Raw genomic sequence first — 16783 nt, forward strand, 5'->3', positions numbered from 1 at the left:
ACACCTACTTGCAGGACAAGGGGTGGTGGGCCAGGAAGCCTATGACTTGCTCTTCAAGATCTAACTCTGTCACCTTAGTGGAGACCGTCAGAAGTCCAAGACATGTTCATTGGGTAAAAGTTGGCATTGTACGTCACTATTGGCTATGCTATGGCAGTCGTCTTGCTTAAACATATAAAATTAATGGGTCTTCCTGAGGGGTAGCAGGATTCCAGGAATGCAGAATCTTGAATCACTGGGACCGTCACCCCTAATGGACAGATCCTTAGTGATGAGCGAGTACGAATAAGGTGTCATCCGAGCATTCCTTGTGATGAAGACTCTTTTATGGCCGGACCTGAAGGTCAGGGTAGAGACAGCTGAGAGACAGTCTCTTACTATAAATTACTCCAAAGGAGAAAGGTCACGACAGTAACAATCACCCATGTAATACACTTGAAACCAAATACTTTGTCATGGTTGTAAATTTTGGGGGGTTTGACCAGAATCCTCCCGTCTGATGTTATATAGTAAAACTTGCTGGACCCCTTGACATTCTTAAACTTTCCCATTCGTTTAGAGTCCTCACCCCACAAAATGTCCGAATGAGAATAATATTCATCAACAGGGAATGTTTTAGACTTTTCGATATTTATTATCTTCACCAAAACTGGTCTCAACGCTCCATCCCTAAACTACATGCTACGGGTCCACGGTGGAGCAAATTTGTACGAGTAATTGAGCCCGAGACCTATTTATCAAGGAGAATGTTTTGTAAGTTAACCTTACAGCAAGGCCCAAAATGATATAATGTTTTTTCTTTTCAAATTGATGTCTAATTTTTGGTGAAATTACAGTAAAGATTTTTTACGTGTGATACGTGTCGTCTACACTAAGAGGATTAGGATGGTCTGAAACTGGACACCACCTGTTATGTTGGCCCCTGCTGCCTCAAAAATAACTCTGGTGGTAGAGAAGGGGGTTGGGGACACAAGTGTTAATAAATCACCCTGAGAGCATGATGTCCTAGTACATTGGGCAGGTCAGGTCAATGAAGGGAGCAGATTGTTCAGCAGTAAAGCAAAACTGGAAATGGTGATAAAAAACGCAACAGACTAAAGCCGGTCGTAGAAATTAGACTAATGACGGCTGAACCTGCCAATATCAACAGGTCTGACCGACGATGGAGGCTCCGGACGACTGATGGTCCGGAGAGATGTCGATTGGACATGTCTGATTGCGGATTATCGATCACATTGTTCTCCCTGCCCGAAGCTGCCGGCTGACACTTTAGTCGGCATTTTTTTCTTGTAGCCCACAGGAGCACTTGTCCAAACGAGCGCCCATGCTTTCAGGGAAGTCGTCTGAGATGGCTGTCGACTGAACGAACGTCCCTGTATTCGGGGATTCAGCAAAAATTGCTGTTTATCAAACAATCTTTTGACTGACGGCCATGTAATGGCCATCTAATGTGCATGACCAGCTAAAAGCCGAGGATACAGTGAACGATGATCAACGAAATTGAAAGTTAAAAGGTGCTCGTCTAAGCACATAGGTCAATGGAAAATATGTAGTAACCAAAAGATTGGTATTACGACCTGTAGTGACACTCTACCAAGAGTGATCATTTTAGGGTCCTCTTAAATTATCCAGTCGACTGATGCCGGGTACTAATCATCATGTCTCGCTATGGGCAGATTGTAACCCCGGCTTTAGGCTGTCTCGTTTTATCACCATTTCCAATTTTGCTTTACTGCTGATCCATCTGCTTCTACCGGTTGGACCATTGTGCAATGCCACAGAGTCTTGTGTAAAAAATGTGATATTTTGGACAAATGTTGGTCATCTTTACGAATATAGAAAAACGGTAGATGTTCAAGACTTCTTGGTGACTACGTGTCTTATTTTTGCATTGCAGGTTCCCTGATTGTGACGAGCCCTATCCCCGTCTGGTAGATATCAGCTTTTCCAGCGAGCCTACGGACATCACCCCTCTAGCGGTGCAAAAAGACTACGGCTTCTGGTGTCCTCGGGAGCTAAAAATTGAGCCAGATTTGGGTTACTCTTTTCTCGGAGTACGTGACTGCTCTCCACCTTGCCCACACATGTACTTCCGAAGAGAAGAACTTTCATTTGCTCGATACTTTATCGGAGTGATATCCATAGTTTGTCTCTCTGCCACCCTCTTCACCTTTTTGACATTTCTTATCGATGTAACCAGATTTCGCTACCCAGAGAGACCTATCATATTTTACGCTGTCTGCTACATGATGGTGTCGTTGATCTTCTTCATTGGGTTTTTATTAGAAGACCGTGTAGCATGCAACTCGGCCAGCCCCAGCAAATATAAGGCTTCTACTGTCACCCAAGGCTCTCACAACAAGTCCTGCACCATGCTTTTCATGGTTCTCTACTTCTTCACCATGGCCGGAAGCGTTTGGTGGGTCATTCTTACCATTACTTGGTTCCTGGCTGCCGTTCCAAAATGGGGGAGTGAAGCCATTGAGAAGAAAGCACTATTATTTCATGCCAGTGCATGGGGCATCCCTGGAACCTTAACCATCATCTTACTAGCCATGAACAAAATTGAAGGAGACAACATCAGCGGAGTGTGTTTTGTAGGCCTCTACGATGTCCACGCCTTGAGATACTTCGTCCTGGCTCCTCTCTGCCTGAACGTCGTGGTTGGGGTATCTCTCCTTCTGGCTGGGATTATTTCATTGAATCGAGTACGGATTGAAATTCCATTAGAAAAGGAAAACCAGGACAAACTGGTGAAATTTATGATCCGCATCGGGGTCTTCAGCGTACTTTACCTCGTTCCCCTTTTAATCGTGATCGGCTGCTATTTTTACGAGCAGGCATATCGAGGGGTTTGGGAGACCACCTGGATCCAAGAACGTTGCAAGGAATATCACATACCATGTCCCTACCAGGTAAGAGTTTAAAGGGTTGTTGTTGTTCTAGGATTCAAAGGGGTTTCATGGACTACACTATTGATGGTCTTGCTTTAAGACTCCCCACACCCCACCAACTAGCTGGCTGAAATGGCTTCAGTGTTTCGATAAGTGCTTCGTCACCTTCCTTGTCTACTAGCCACAGCTCCTGGTGAATTTTTCTGAAGCGCATTACCTGGTACAGCCACTACCAAGTTTATGGCGCTGTACTAGTAAACGATTTCCGCAGCTCATTGAGTCAGCTGATCGATGACGGTGCCGCAACTCTCAGTGCTCAATAGGAATTCTTGGTAAAAATACAGGATTCTTCACCAAATGTGGTCTAGGGCTTTGAATTTTAACCTTTTTCAGGTGCATATTAATCATGAGAAATTTATGTTGAAAAAAATTTTACTTAGAAAAAAAAAAAAAAAACTTTAACAACTCCTCTAGTTCTTCATCCAAACCCACATGAACTTTTGCTCCCAAAAAAATCTATTTATATAGGCAGCATACCATGTGGGATCCTTTATCACAGTTTCCCATCTGATCAGATCAGTTGTAATCAAGAAAAACCAGGCAAACCAACTGTTCAATTTCCCTACAGCTCCACCCCTGGAGGAAGAAGGTATTGCGCTTTTTTTCAAACAGGAATCAATGAAATATACAGTACTTGTAGTACTGATAATATACAAATACGCGGAGTCCTACAGAGCTAGAGATTCTTTTTCCTGCTACGGTATTACAAGTCTTTAGGTGTAGGTCTCCTTTAAGGAAAAATGCACTAAATGGCACATTAAGATTCCTTGACTTTTTTATCTTAATTATTGCAGTAGACACTGGATATAATAAGAATGGGAGGATTGTTTCCTGTTCTGGCCTCGGTTGCACGCTCGGCTTTTAAGGCACGCCGTGCCGGTCTTGGTAAATAAACCTGGTATGAGGCACTCGCATCATGCAGAACATAAGAGGACGGTATTCTGTTTCAGCACACAATGCCGGTAACATTAATGCTAGGCAGTGTTTACTTTGGAGACTCATCAGACAGATGTTTCTGCTTTTTTTTTCCTATAAAAAATCTTAGAAAAATCCTCCCGATAACGATGACATGACCAGGTCATAGAGTAGGAAAAAGGGGCCGTCTACCACCTCGTTCCCACCCACCACAATAAAAACTGACATCATGCCACCTATAGTTATCAACCTAGCAACCATATGGCATTTTTCTGTGTATACTTGACAGCACTATATGGCGGTATAACGTGAGGACTGTACAGTACAAGCGCTGTATGGTGGCATTAATTAGGCACTAGACTATTTTTGGCCAGTCTGAAATAATAGAAAAAAAAATCCTTTGACGAGGAAGTTTGTTCAGGGGCCCTTTACAAATGCATTAAATCTGCTGTATCACAGACTGCCTCTGCATTCTGCACAGACATGTTTTAGGATCAGCCATCAGCAAGGAAGAAATCGATTTTTTTTTTTTTTTTTTTTTTTTTTTTTTTTTTCTTTTTCAGCAAAATGTTAATTAAGGAAGTTGTCCACTTAATATCTACTTTGTGGCGGGACGCTAGCATGATATCGTAGTAGAGACGCTGGGGACGCCGCATGTAGTGGGAGGTTCGGACTGGACCAGGCCCCTTGCAAATCTTTTTGCACAACTCCATCATATAAAACATACAAATAATTATCTTTAGAGCCCCTTCGGCCCATATGGCGGCTCCACTTCCAACTCCATGCACGACACAAGCTAATTTTATCAGTTTCCGATTTGATTGTCATTTTCAGCTCGGCCTCTAGATGTCAGCGAACCAGACTATGATTTACAGCGTCTCATTTTACGACCTGCTGTGAAAATCAAACCTCAAGTTATTATTAGTAACTGGTGGTCCGTTGTATGCAGAGCCTTACTACTTATTCTCTACCTGACCTGATATAAGATGGCGGTTATTTGTTCGTAGTACTGAAAACTTTTCCATATGGCCCAAGGGTAGTCCAGAGGTTTCAATGCTATAGGGACCAACCCAAAAATTCCTATTCATGAGTGATGCTTGGGTGGAAAAAGACCGGGGTCACGACGGAGAAGGGTTAATGGCCTCTGTTACAATTGATCCAGGGCCCGCCTTTACTCGAGGCCGTGAGGATGAAAAAAGAGGCCGTTTGATGTTTATGAGTAAATATCATTGAGCTGCCAGAGATTATAGATTACCTGGGCTGCAGAGTCAATATCAAGGCAGGAGGGCCGGTGCGGGGTTATCGGCCGGCTTTGAAGAACATCGGTGTCCGCGTCCTATCAGGGGTAGATCACATCTGTGCTACTGAGCAATTTATTAGCCATTAACAACTTTTCATTGTCTGTAATGGTGGGATCAAAAAACGATAATCCCACCAACTCTGCATTCAAATACCACAAATGGTTCGAAAATTTGGTCAGGGCTATTTCTGCAATGTTGTTGTCACATTCTTTATAGTCTAACAGACTATGCAAAATACCTAAATCTTAAAATACCTCAATTTGGATTTTTTCAAACTTTGACCGACGAGCGGCACGGGTTAACGTCGTTTGATCGAGCTCAAATTTTGGCTCTCTCAATATCTGGAAAGGGGAATCGTTTTGTGGGGTCCAGACGAACAAGATTCTGACATTTTTTTTCCCCCCCATATGAGATCCGGTCACCCTAGAATATCGGGCGCTCCTCATACACGAGGACAGCGGAGGCGGCTCGGGGTGATTGACATTAATAGGGCGAGTGTTACCAGCAATGATTTGTTATGATTTTTGGCATGTAGACCATTAGTGGGCGAACAAGTTGTTAGACAAGTTCTGACGTTTCCCTTGTGAAGTGAATTACGGGGATTAGCACAGATTTATCGCTCTGTTCCAGCCGATGTGCACGGCCACCTGCCATATCCTGACACGTGCTGTGTCCTGGAAGTGCCGTACAGCAATATACTGTATACCAAGCGGTGAGTGCAGTGTGTAAGGATGAGGGGACTGTCATTGTTATGGGGGGATCTGTGGATGACGCTCTGTTATGGGGATCTGTGGATGACGCTCTGTTATGGGGGATCTGTGGATGACGCTCTGTTATGGGGATCTGTGGATGACGCTCTGTTATGGGGGATCTGTGGATGACGCTCTGTTATGGGGATTTGTGGATGACGCTCTGTTATGGGGGATCTGTGGATGACGCTCTGTTATGGGGATTTGTGGATGACGCACTGTTATGGGGGATCTGTGGATGACGCGCTGTTATGGGGGATCTGTGGATGACGCTCTGTTATGGGGGATCTGTGGATGACGCTCTGTTATGGGGATTTGTGGATGACGCACTGTTATGGGGGATCTGTGGATGACGCGCTGTTATGGGGGATCTGTGGATGATGCGCTGTTATGGGGGATCTGTGGATGACGCGCTGTTATGGGGATCTGTGGATGACGCTCTGTTATGGGGATTTGTGGATGACGCACTGTTATGGGGGATCTGTGGATGATGCACTGTTATGGGGGATCTGTGGATGACGCGCTGTTATGGGGATCTGTGGATGACGCGCTGTTATGGGGATCTGTGGATGACGCGCTGTTATGGGGATCTGTGGATGACGCGCTGTTATGGGGATCTGTGGATGACGCGCTGTTATGGGGATCTGTGGATGGCGCGCTGTTATGGGGATCTGTGGATGACGCACTGTTATGGGGGATCTGTGGATGGCGCGCTGTTATGGGGGATCTGTGGATGACGCACTGTTATGGGGGATCTGTGGATGACGCATTGTTATGGGGGATCTGTGGATGACGCGCTGTTATGGGGATCTGTGGATGACGCACTGTTATGGGGATCTGTGGATGACGCACTGTTATGGGGATCTGTGGATGACGCACTGTTATGGGGGATCTGTGGATGACGCTCTGTTATGGGGATCTGTGGATGATGCACTGTTATGGGGGATCTGTGGATGACGCTCTGTTATGGGGATCTGTGGATGATGCACTGTTATGTGGATCTGTGGATGTCACCGTTGCCCAGAGCCTCAATAACAGGTTATGGATATCATCAGGTCACACGTGGCCATCTTAGGCCAGTATACTGGACCACAACGTCTATCTGGAAGCTTCTCCAGTTGCCCCAGGTGCCCAATATATATACTGGTCCGGAAGAGCAGTCTATGGGGCAGACATGAAGGCCGTAGTCATGGCGATTGCGCACTCCTTGTATTTTTTCCAAAACTGACCGCAGGATCTACAGTTGTGGCCAAAAGTATTGGCACCCCTGCAATTCTGTCAGATAATACTCAGTTTCTTCCTGAAAATGATTGCAAACACAAATTCTTTGGTATTATTATCTTCATTTAATTTGTCTTAAATGAAAAAACACAAAAAGAATTGTCCTAAAGCCAAATTGGATATAATTCCACACCAAACATAACAAAGAGGGTGGACAAAAGTATTGGCACTGTTCGAAAAATCATGTGATGCTTCTCTAATTTGTGTAATTAACAGCACCTGTAACTTACCTGTGGCACCTAACAGGTGTTGGCAATAACTAAATCACACTTGCAGCCAGTTGACATGGATTAAAGTTGAGTCAACCTCTGTCCTGTGTCCTTGTGTGTACCACATTGAGCATGGAGAAAAGAAAGAAGACCAAAGAACTGTCTGAGGACTTGAGAAACCAAATTGTGAGGAAGCATGAGCAATCTCAAGGCTACAAGTCCATCTCCAAAGACCTGAATGTTCCTGTGTCTACCGTGCGCAGTGTCATCAAGAAGTGTAAAGCCCATGGCACTGTGGCTAACCTCCCTAGATGTGGACGGAAAAGAAAAATTGACAAGAGATTTCAACGCAAGATTGTGCGGATGTTGGATAAAGAACCTCGACTAACATCCAAACAAGTTCAAGCTGCCCTGCAGTCCGAGGGTACAACAGTGTCAACCCGTACTATCCGTCGGCGTCTAAATGAAAAGGGACTGTATGGTAGGAGACCCAGGAAGACCCCACTTCTTACCCCGAGACATAAAAAAGCCAGGCTGGAGTTTGCCAAAACTTACCTGAAAAAGCCTAAAACGTTTTGGAAGAATGTTCTCTGGTCAGATGAGACAAAAAGTAGAGCTTTTTGGACAAAGGCATCAACATAGAGTTTACAGGAGAAAAAAGAGGCATTCAAAGAAAAAAAACACGGTCCCTACAGTGAAACATGGCGGAGGTTCCCTGATGTTTTGGGGTTGCTTTGCTGCCTCTGGCACTGGACTGCTTGACCGTGTGCATGGCAATATGAAGTCAGAAGACTACCAACAAATTTTGCAGCATAATGTAGGGCCCAGTGTGAGAAAGCTGGGTCTCCCTCAGAGGTCATGGGTCTTCCAGCAGGACAATGACCCAAAACACACTTCAAAAAGCACTAGAAAATGGTTTGAGAGAAAGCACTGGAGACTTCTAAGGTGGCCAGCAATGAGTCCAGACCTGAATCCCATAGAACACCTGTGGAGAGATCTAAAAATGGCAGTTTGGAGAAGGCACCCTTCAAATATCCGGGACCTGGAGCAGTTTGCCAAAGAAGAATGGTCTAAAATTCCAGCAGAGCATTGTAAGAAACTCACTGATGGTTACCGGAAGCGGTTGGTCGCAGTTATTTTGGCTAAAGGTTGTGCAACCAAGTATTAGGCTGAGGGTGCCAATACTTTTGTCTGGCCCATTTTTGGTGTTTTGTGTGAAATGGTCAATGTTTTGCTTTTTGCTTCATTCTCTTTTGTGTTTTTTTTTATTTAAGACAAATGAAATGAAGATAATACCAAAGAATTTGTGTTTGCAATCATTTTCAGGAAGAAACTGAGTATTATCTGACAGAATTGCAGGGGTGTCAATACTTTTGGCCACAACTGTATGACACCCATCATGGAGACAGATATACGACATGGAGGCCAGAACAGTCCTCACATAGCAGAGACTTCCAGGAGATCTGAAGATCACTGAGACGTGGAGCTACAGTGAGAAGCCCACCAACAAAGCCCACCATAAATTATAATAATAATAATAAATAATAAATTTTATTTTTATAGCGCCGACATATTCCGCAGCACTTTACATTTCAGAGGGGATTTGTACAGACAATAGACATTACAGCATAACAATAATCACATACAGTAGATTATAACAAATACCAAGAGGAGTGAGGGCCCTGCTCGCAAGCTTACAGTCTATGAGGAAAGAGGTAGACACGAAAGGTGGGTGGTAACAGTTGCCCTGATTGTATGGACCAGCCATAATGTTAAGTGTGTAACAGTACAGACACAGAGGGCTAATGGATGCATAAAGCATGTGGGAACATGATGCTGGGAACCTGGTTATGGTAAAATTTTTGGCTCTGCCACACAGGGATAGATTAGGTTAATGTGTTGAGGCGATAGGCCAGTCTGAATAAATGCGTTTTCAGGACACGCTTAAAATTGTGGGGACTGGGGACTAATCGTATTGACCTGGGAAGTGCATTCCAAAGAATTGGCGCGGCACGTGTAAAGTCTTGGAGACGGGAGTGGGAGGTTCTGACTATTGAGGATACTAACCTCAGGTCATCAGCAGAACGGAGGGCGCGGGTAGGGTGGTATACTGAAACAAGGGAGGAGATGTAGGGTGGTGCTGAGCCATGGAGGGCTTTGTGGGTGAGGGTAATAAGTTTATACTGAATTCTGGAGTGGATGGGTAGCCAGTGTAATGACTGGCACAAGGTAGAGGCATCGGTGTAACGATTGGTGAGGAATATGATCCTGGCTGCAGCATTCAAGACAGATTGGAGAGGGGAAAGTTTTGTAAGAGGGAGACCGATTAGAAGGGAGTTACAATAGTCGAGACGAGAATGAATAAGAGAAACAGTAAGAGTTTTTGCAGAGTCAAAAGTAAGAAAAGGTCGAATTCTAGAAATGTTTTTGAGGTGCAGATGACAAGAGCGAGCCAGTGATCGAATGTGGGGGGCAAAGGAAAGCTCGGAATCAAGTATGACCCCAAGACAGCGGGCATGTTGCTGGGGAGTAATAGTGGAACCACAGACGGAAATGGCAATGTCGGGTATAGGTACATTAGTAGCGGGAGGAAACACAAGGAGTTCAGTCTTTGATAGGTTCAGTTTCAGATATAGTGAGGACATGATATTAGACACAGCGTTTAGACAATCGCCAGTGTTTTCTAGAAAGGCTGGCGTGATGTCAGGAGAAGAAGCGTATAATTGGGTGTCATCAGCATAGAGATGGTACTGGAAACCAAATCTACTGATTGTTTGACCAATAGGGGCAGTGTACAAGGAGAAGAGGAGGGGGCCTAGAACCGATCCTTGAGGAACCCCAACAGTAAGAGGAAGGTGAGAGGAGGAGGAACCGGCAAAAGAAACAGTAAAGGAGCGGTCGGAGAGATAGGAGGAGAACCAGGAGAGAACGGTGTCCTTGAGGCCAATGGAACGGAGCATAGTGAGGAGGAGCTGATGATCCACAGTGTCGAATGCTGCAGAGAGATCCAAGAGAATTAGCATGGAGTAATGACCATTTGATTTAGCTGTTAGCAGATCATTAGAGACTTTAGTGAGGGCAGTTTCAGTGGAGTGTAAAGAGCGGAAACCGGATTGGAGAGGGTCGAGAACAGAGTTTTCTGAGAGATAGCGGATAAGACGGGAGTGGACCAGGCGTTCCAGGAGTTTAGAGATGAAGGGAAGATTAGAGACAGGTCTATAGTTAGCGGCACAATTTTGGTCGAGGGATGGTTTTTTAAGTAGTGGATGTATGATGGCATGCTTAAATGAGGAGGGAAAAATACCAGAAGAGAGAGAGAGGTTAAATATTTTAGTTAGGTGAGGGGTGACAGCAGGGGAAAGGGACTGGAGGAGATGTGACGGAAATGGGTCACTGGTGCAAGTAGTTGGGCGAGAAGATGCAAGGAGCCTGCTTACTTCTTCTTCTGTGACTGGTTCAAAATCAGAGAGTGAGTTAGATGCAGTGGGGGAGGGAGGACAGTGCATGGTATGAGGGGATTTGGAGATAATTTCCTGTCGGATCTGGTCAATTTTTTCTTTGAAGTAATTGGCCAGATCGTCAGCTCGGAGCTCCGTGGTTGGGGCCTGTACTCTTGGATTGAGTAGAGAATGAAAAGTGTCAAAGAGACGTTTCGGGTTATTGGACAGTGAGATGATGAGGGTGTTGAAATAGGTTTGTTTGGAGAGGTGAAGGGCAGTGTTGTATGTTCTAAGCATAAACTTAAAATGGATGAAATCTTCGTGTAGATTGGATTTTCTCCACAGACGTTCGGCGCACCTGGAGCACCGCTGCAGGAAACGTGTTTGCACCGTGTGCCAGGGTTGTCGCCGTCTGCGTTGTGGTGTTCTATTTATAGGGGGTGCAAATTCATCCAGGGCAGTTTGAAGTGTTTCATTGTAATGCTTCAAAGCAGAATCAGGACATGAGAGGGAGGAGATAGGGGCCAATGAAGACTGCAAGTTCTTCAGAAGTTTCTGGGTGTTAATGGCCTGTGTGTTTCTATAACTCTGGACAGTGGGGGTGACCTGAGCAGCCTGGCAGTTCTTGATAGAGAATGAAAGAAGATTGTGGTCAGAGAGCGGGAGAGGGGAGTTTGCAAAATCATCCACTGCACAAAGCCGAGAGAAGACCAAGTCGAGGGAGTTTCCGTCTTCATGCGTTGGAGAATTAGTAAGCTGCGAAAGGCCAAATGAGGAGGTTAGAGATAAAAGGTGAGTAGCAGATGGGGAGAGGGGAAGAGCAATGGGGATGTTGATACATTTATACAATTATACATAATCCAATATCATAAACAAATATATATATATAGAGAGAGAATCATTACACATTTTTTCTGCCTTCCAGTCCGAATGTGACTTATCTGGTCCAATGGAACAATCAATGATCCTTTTGAAAAACACACATGGATATTTTTCCTATATGAGCAGCCATTTCATTTTTTATTTTTTGAAGTTAAAAACTAAATAAAATAGATATAAACTGTTTGTAATTTCTGTTCAAATTTTATTCTATTTATTTTAGTGTTTTTTTTTTCCCCAAGATTGTTATTCTTATTTTTATTTATTAATATAAATAATAAAATAATACAAATAATTTTATTTTATTATATATATTTTTATTAATAGTATTTTTATTTTTATTTTTTTATTTTATGTTTTATTTATTTTTATTTTTTTTTAATTTATTTTACATGTATCTAGCAGCTCATGAAGTCAGATCGCAGACTGAGCAGTGATTTTTAGATAATTTCCATAGCTCGGCAGAAACGCGCTGGAAACAGGATGTCGTTAAAGTGACAGCGCTCCATTACAGTAACCGGTGTTCCCCATCACATCATGGCGTCCACATTAAACATAGACGTAACAAACTGACACCTGCGTCCTCCTTGTATTCCAAACCGGAATGTTAATAGTTAATTTCTTGCAGCTGCCTACGGGAGCAGCAGAATGTGTTGCAGCCCCCCAGTGTGAGGGGGGCCGATGTCTCGGAGGAACAGATGAGCATGGTGTGTATACCACTCCCTGGATACAAGGAGCAGATGCATCTAATCTTCCCAGGATCCATTGTTCGCAGCGCTTCCATTTCTCCATTCACTGTGTTCAGGACTTTAATCGGAACCACGTTGCCCGTCATGGCTGTGCGAGGGAGTAATAATCACCCCGGGTGTCCAGAGTCGTCACCTTTTCCGCCATCCTCTGATATGACCAGGACGATGCAGCGTGAAACGCATGGTACTGCTGAGGCTCTGCAGCTCTGTATACACTGATGTAAACTGTATACATTCCCCTGCAGACCCCCGTCACACTAATCACAGGCGTAAACCAGCACTAATCTAAATATATTCTCTGCGTAACCAAAATACTCGACGCGTTTCATGCCATAAATATAAAGCATTGAATCGGTGTTACCGTTACAGAGCCCTCCTAAAATAGAAAAAAATACATATGTACTATCCCAAGCCTTGGCTTTAGGGTTAATGGTGATGGGTGCAGAACCTTCTCACTGACACTCCCCCCCATAGTACCCAAAATAACGGTGCTGTTCATACATGCAGGATGACACATGGGTGTCCTTTCTGGGTGCCTGTGTCATCCATGTCAGTGGCGCCCCATCTATGTATATTCTCTGGAGGTCCGGCTGCGGAGACCTCCACTGATCCCGTGAATGAGTTTGAATGGAGCAGTATTGAGCATATGTGTTAGCGTGGGTGGTCTGGAGCAGGAAACCCCTAGGAGTGGACCCTCTGGACCGTGGCACCGAGGGGCCCCGGGCGAGCTGCCAGGTGGAACCAACCCCTATTCAGGGACCGTTAGGAGCAGGCCCAAGGGTTCGAGTACCACGGTAGCCGGTACTGAGAGGGGAGGCTCAGGATGGACCGGAGTAAGACTGTGAGACTGGAGTAAAGAATGACCGAACAAGACTGGAACCAGGAGGCCGGAAAGAAGTGAAACAGAAGACTGGAACGAGAAGGAATGACAGGAGTAGGAACACTGGAGACTGGACTGGAGTAGGACGGCAGGAACACTGGAGACTGGACTGTTGTAGGACGGCAGGAAAACTGGAGACAGGACTGGAGTAGGACGGCAGGAACTCTGGAGACAGGACTGGAGTAGGACGGCAGGAACGCTGGAGACAGGACTGGAGTAGGACGGCAGGAACGCTGAAGGCAGGACTGGAGTAGGACGGCAGGAACGCTGAAGGCAGGACTGGAGTAGGACGGCAGGAACGCTGAAGGCAGGACTGGAGTAGGACGGCAGGAACGCTGAAGGCAGGACTGGAGTAGGACGGCAGGAACGCTGAAGGCAGGACTGGAGTAGGACGGCAGGAACGCTGAAGGCAGGACTGGAGTAGGACGGCAGGAACGCTGAAGGCAGGACTGGAGTAGGACGGCAGCAACGCTGAAGGCAGGACTGGAGTAGGACGGCAGCAACACTGGAGACAGGACTGGAGTAGGACAGTAGGAACACTGGAGACAGGACTGGAGTAGGACAGCAGGAACACTGGAGACAGGACTGGAGCAGGACGACAAGAACATAGGAGGCAGAACTGTGGAAGAGAACAAGGAACACAGGTAGCAGGACTGAGAAGCTGCTGCGGGGAGCAGCCGAGAACGGAACTGCAGGAGCAGACAACACATGATGAAGCGAGGCCAGAGTGCTAGGAAACACAACGATCAGGCGCCTCCCTCAGGGGGAAGCGGCCTGATATGGCCCTGTCTGGTCAGCCATTGGTCCAAAGGTGCTTCCGGGTCAGGGCACAGCCGGAGCATAAGAAGCAGGAAGGAGGCGCGGCCTATGGCGCATGCGCATAGCATGCAGGGAGGGCATAGGTCGTGAGCCCGTCTCAGGTGACCGCCGCGGCCGTCGGGTGGAGAGAGGCCGCAGCGTGGGAGCGGAGGCCGGGTGAGTATGGCGGAGCAGTGTAACAGTGTGCGACCATGACTCTTACATGTGGTCGCACATGCTCAGTACTGCTCCATTGAAACGTGTTGTCGAGATCAGCTGGACCTCGAATGATCATCTATCTTGCGCTGGTAAATTTCTGATCTCTGGGGTTCCAGTTGCTAAGACCACCACTAATCCTGACAACAGGGGTCTCGATGTTCTCTGTGTGAGTGGAGTGCTAGTGAGCATGTGCGACCACTGCTCCTTTCCCTGTCTGTAGGCGTGGTGGTCACACATGCTCACTACTGCTCCGCTCACAGAGAGGACCTTGTCTTTTGAGACAACTGGGCATGGTCCTCAAGACGATCATATAGGAATTTCACGGACCACTCCCACTTGTCTATAGAGGCTAGTTTAAAGAGGCTTCTGCAGTATTATAAGTTTTCAAAAATAGGGTTGGTGGCCCTTTAATTGATGTTTCACCCAAAAGCAAACAAGTGAGGCAATGAACTAAACACGTGTCCTGGCATCAGGAGGGTGACAAGCAGAAACCTGCGCCGCCGCCAATTCATTCATTATCATCGTACTGCAGCAAAGCCTGAGCGACAGGGAACCCGGGAGCCAGCAAGACTAGAATCATGTCTGGGTGTTTCCCAGGTACTCGGTGTACAGCCATACCTGTCCTGTAGCTCCAAGTCCCATCATGGCCAGATACAATATTTAATAACCTCCCAGTCACCTATTTGTGTCTTAACACCAGAGACAAGTGCTTTAAATCTACTTGTTGCATCCAGAGCTGCAATCCTAATTCTTCAAAATTTAAAAATTGCCCTCCCACTGAGAGAGCTTGTATCGGCCGGTCATTTAGTGACGTGTCTGGACGCAGCACCGTGGGATATGTAGTGTTTGCAGAACACTTGAAAGCGCTGCGTCTCCCAGAATGCTGAGCGGCGCAGTGCTGCGTGTTATAGGATCACGGCCAATCTCTTCCCTGGCAGAAAAGTGACTGCAAGGTTAGAAAAACATGGCTGCTCCTTTTTTTTTCTCCCTAAAAACCAGCGTCACAGGAGTGGTATCACAGCACAGTTGCATCGACTTCAGTGGAGCTGAACTGCAATACCATACACAACCAGCGGATAAGTGTGGCGCTCTTCTAGGAAGAAGTCAGCCATGATTTTGTAATCTTGTAGAATCCCACTAAATCCCCAGACGAGCTATATTTTACACATTTTTTTGGCATTTCTCACACTACTGAAAGTCCACTTAATAAGAAACACTCTTAAGGGGAATCTTTCAGCAGTCTTTTGCTATGTAATCTGATGTAGGGGCTGAGACCCTGATTGAAACGATGTGTCACTTTGTATTAGAACGACTACATTCAGGAAACTATCACAGTTTTCTCCTGCAGATCTAGCAGAGCTCTGAATGCTGAGCGGTGTATAACCCCGCCCACACCACTGATTGGCAGAAAGTAAATAATGGGTGGGGGGAGTGGCTGGACCAGGAGGCACGAGACACCTAGTCCTGCAGTGATAATCTCCTGCTGATAAAACCCTGATTGTATCGAAACAGCAAAACCCAGCCCAGTAAGTGGCACATCGCTGGAATCAGGATCTCTGCCCCTACATCATGCTGCTCTCAGAATACATAGCAAGTTTTTACTAACAGATTCCCTTTAATACTAACTGGAAAATCACATGTAAGTGGTATAAATTTCCCATGCAATTTATACCAATTACTGGTGCACGTTCTGCCCAAATTAAGACTGACCCACTTTTAAGAAAAACGGCGATTGAGTAAAAATTGCAAAAAGTCGCACATTTTTAACACTTATTTTTAGTAAAAAAAAATTGCATTTTTTTCTATTTTAAATTAAAGGTCACGTAGCAGGAAAAAGGGGAAATGGCTAATTGATTATAATATCGAAGTATCAGGTACAGGTTTTAGGTTACAGAATATGGGCAGCACAGAATGTGCTAAATCGATTGATAAACATGACGCATCTTACTCCAGTAGGCTTCTATAAAATGCCGTTCTACGTAAATTCTCCCCCTACACCTTAAAAATAAAAAATAAAAAAAATGAAATAGCGCCACCCTGCATTCAGGTCATAACAGGTACTACAGCAGCAAAGAAACAAAAAAAAAAACCTGCCACATACCACCCATGTAACTCAATAAATCCCATCAGGGTGGCAATTATTCTGGGATTCCTGTAGGTTTGTACTCTGTGGAGCGTTCCCAGGTATCACAATCCCTCAGAATGACCTGGCTGTGAACTAGGCTTTTAGCAGTAGACTGACAATAAAGAAGCTCCATTGTCAAGGAGAAGACGATGCTGAATCTTATCAGTCCTGAAACCGAACGATTGAAGAAAAATCTCCGGTTTAAGGTTCCGCCAGTCGTACCATTATGTAGGCGGCTCTCCGAAACTTTGCGCTGCCACCTCGAGAGGAGAGCGGAGCGATAG

The 16783-nt window shown here is 45.5% G+C and overlaps 1 protein-coding gene across 2 annotated transcripts in view; it reads left to right on the plus strand.

Annotated features, from left to right (window-relative positions):
• The window catches only part of FZD3 (frizzled class receptor 3), a 79286-nt gene that overhangs the window by 44425 nt on the left and 18078 nt on the right, over positions 1–16783 (plus strand). For both annotated transcript variants that reach the window (XM_073586338.1, XM_073586339.1), the window contains exon 4: positions 1898–2915. In XM_073586338.1, coding sequence (XP_073442439.1) covers positions 1898–2915 — 1018 coding nt within the window. The remainder of the gene's footprint in view (positions 1–1897; positions 2916–16783) is intronic.

This window comes from Dendrobates tinctorius, unplaced genomic scaffold, assembly GCF_039654945.1.
Source record: "Dendrobates tinctorius isolate UK_male_01 unplaced genomic scaffold, ASM3965494v1 ptg000093l, whole genome shotgun sequence".
NCBI classification, from domain to species: domain Eukaryota; kingdom Metazoa; phylum Chordata; class Amphibia; order Anura; family Dendrobatidae; genus Dendrobates; species Dendrobates tinctorius.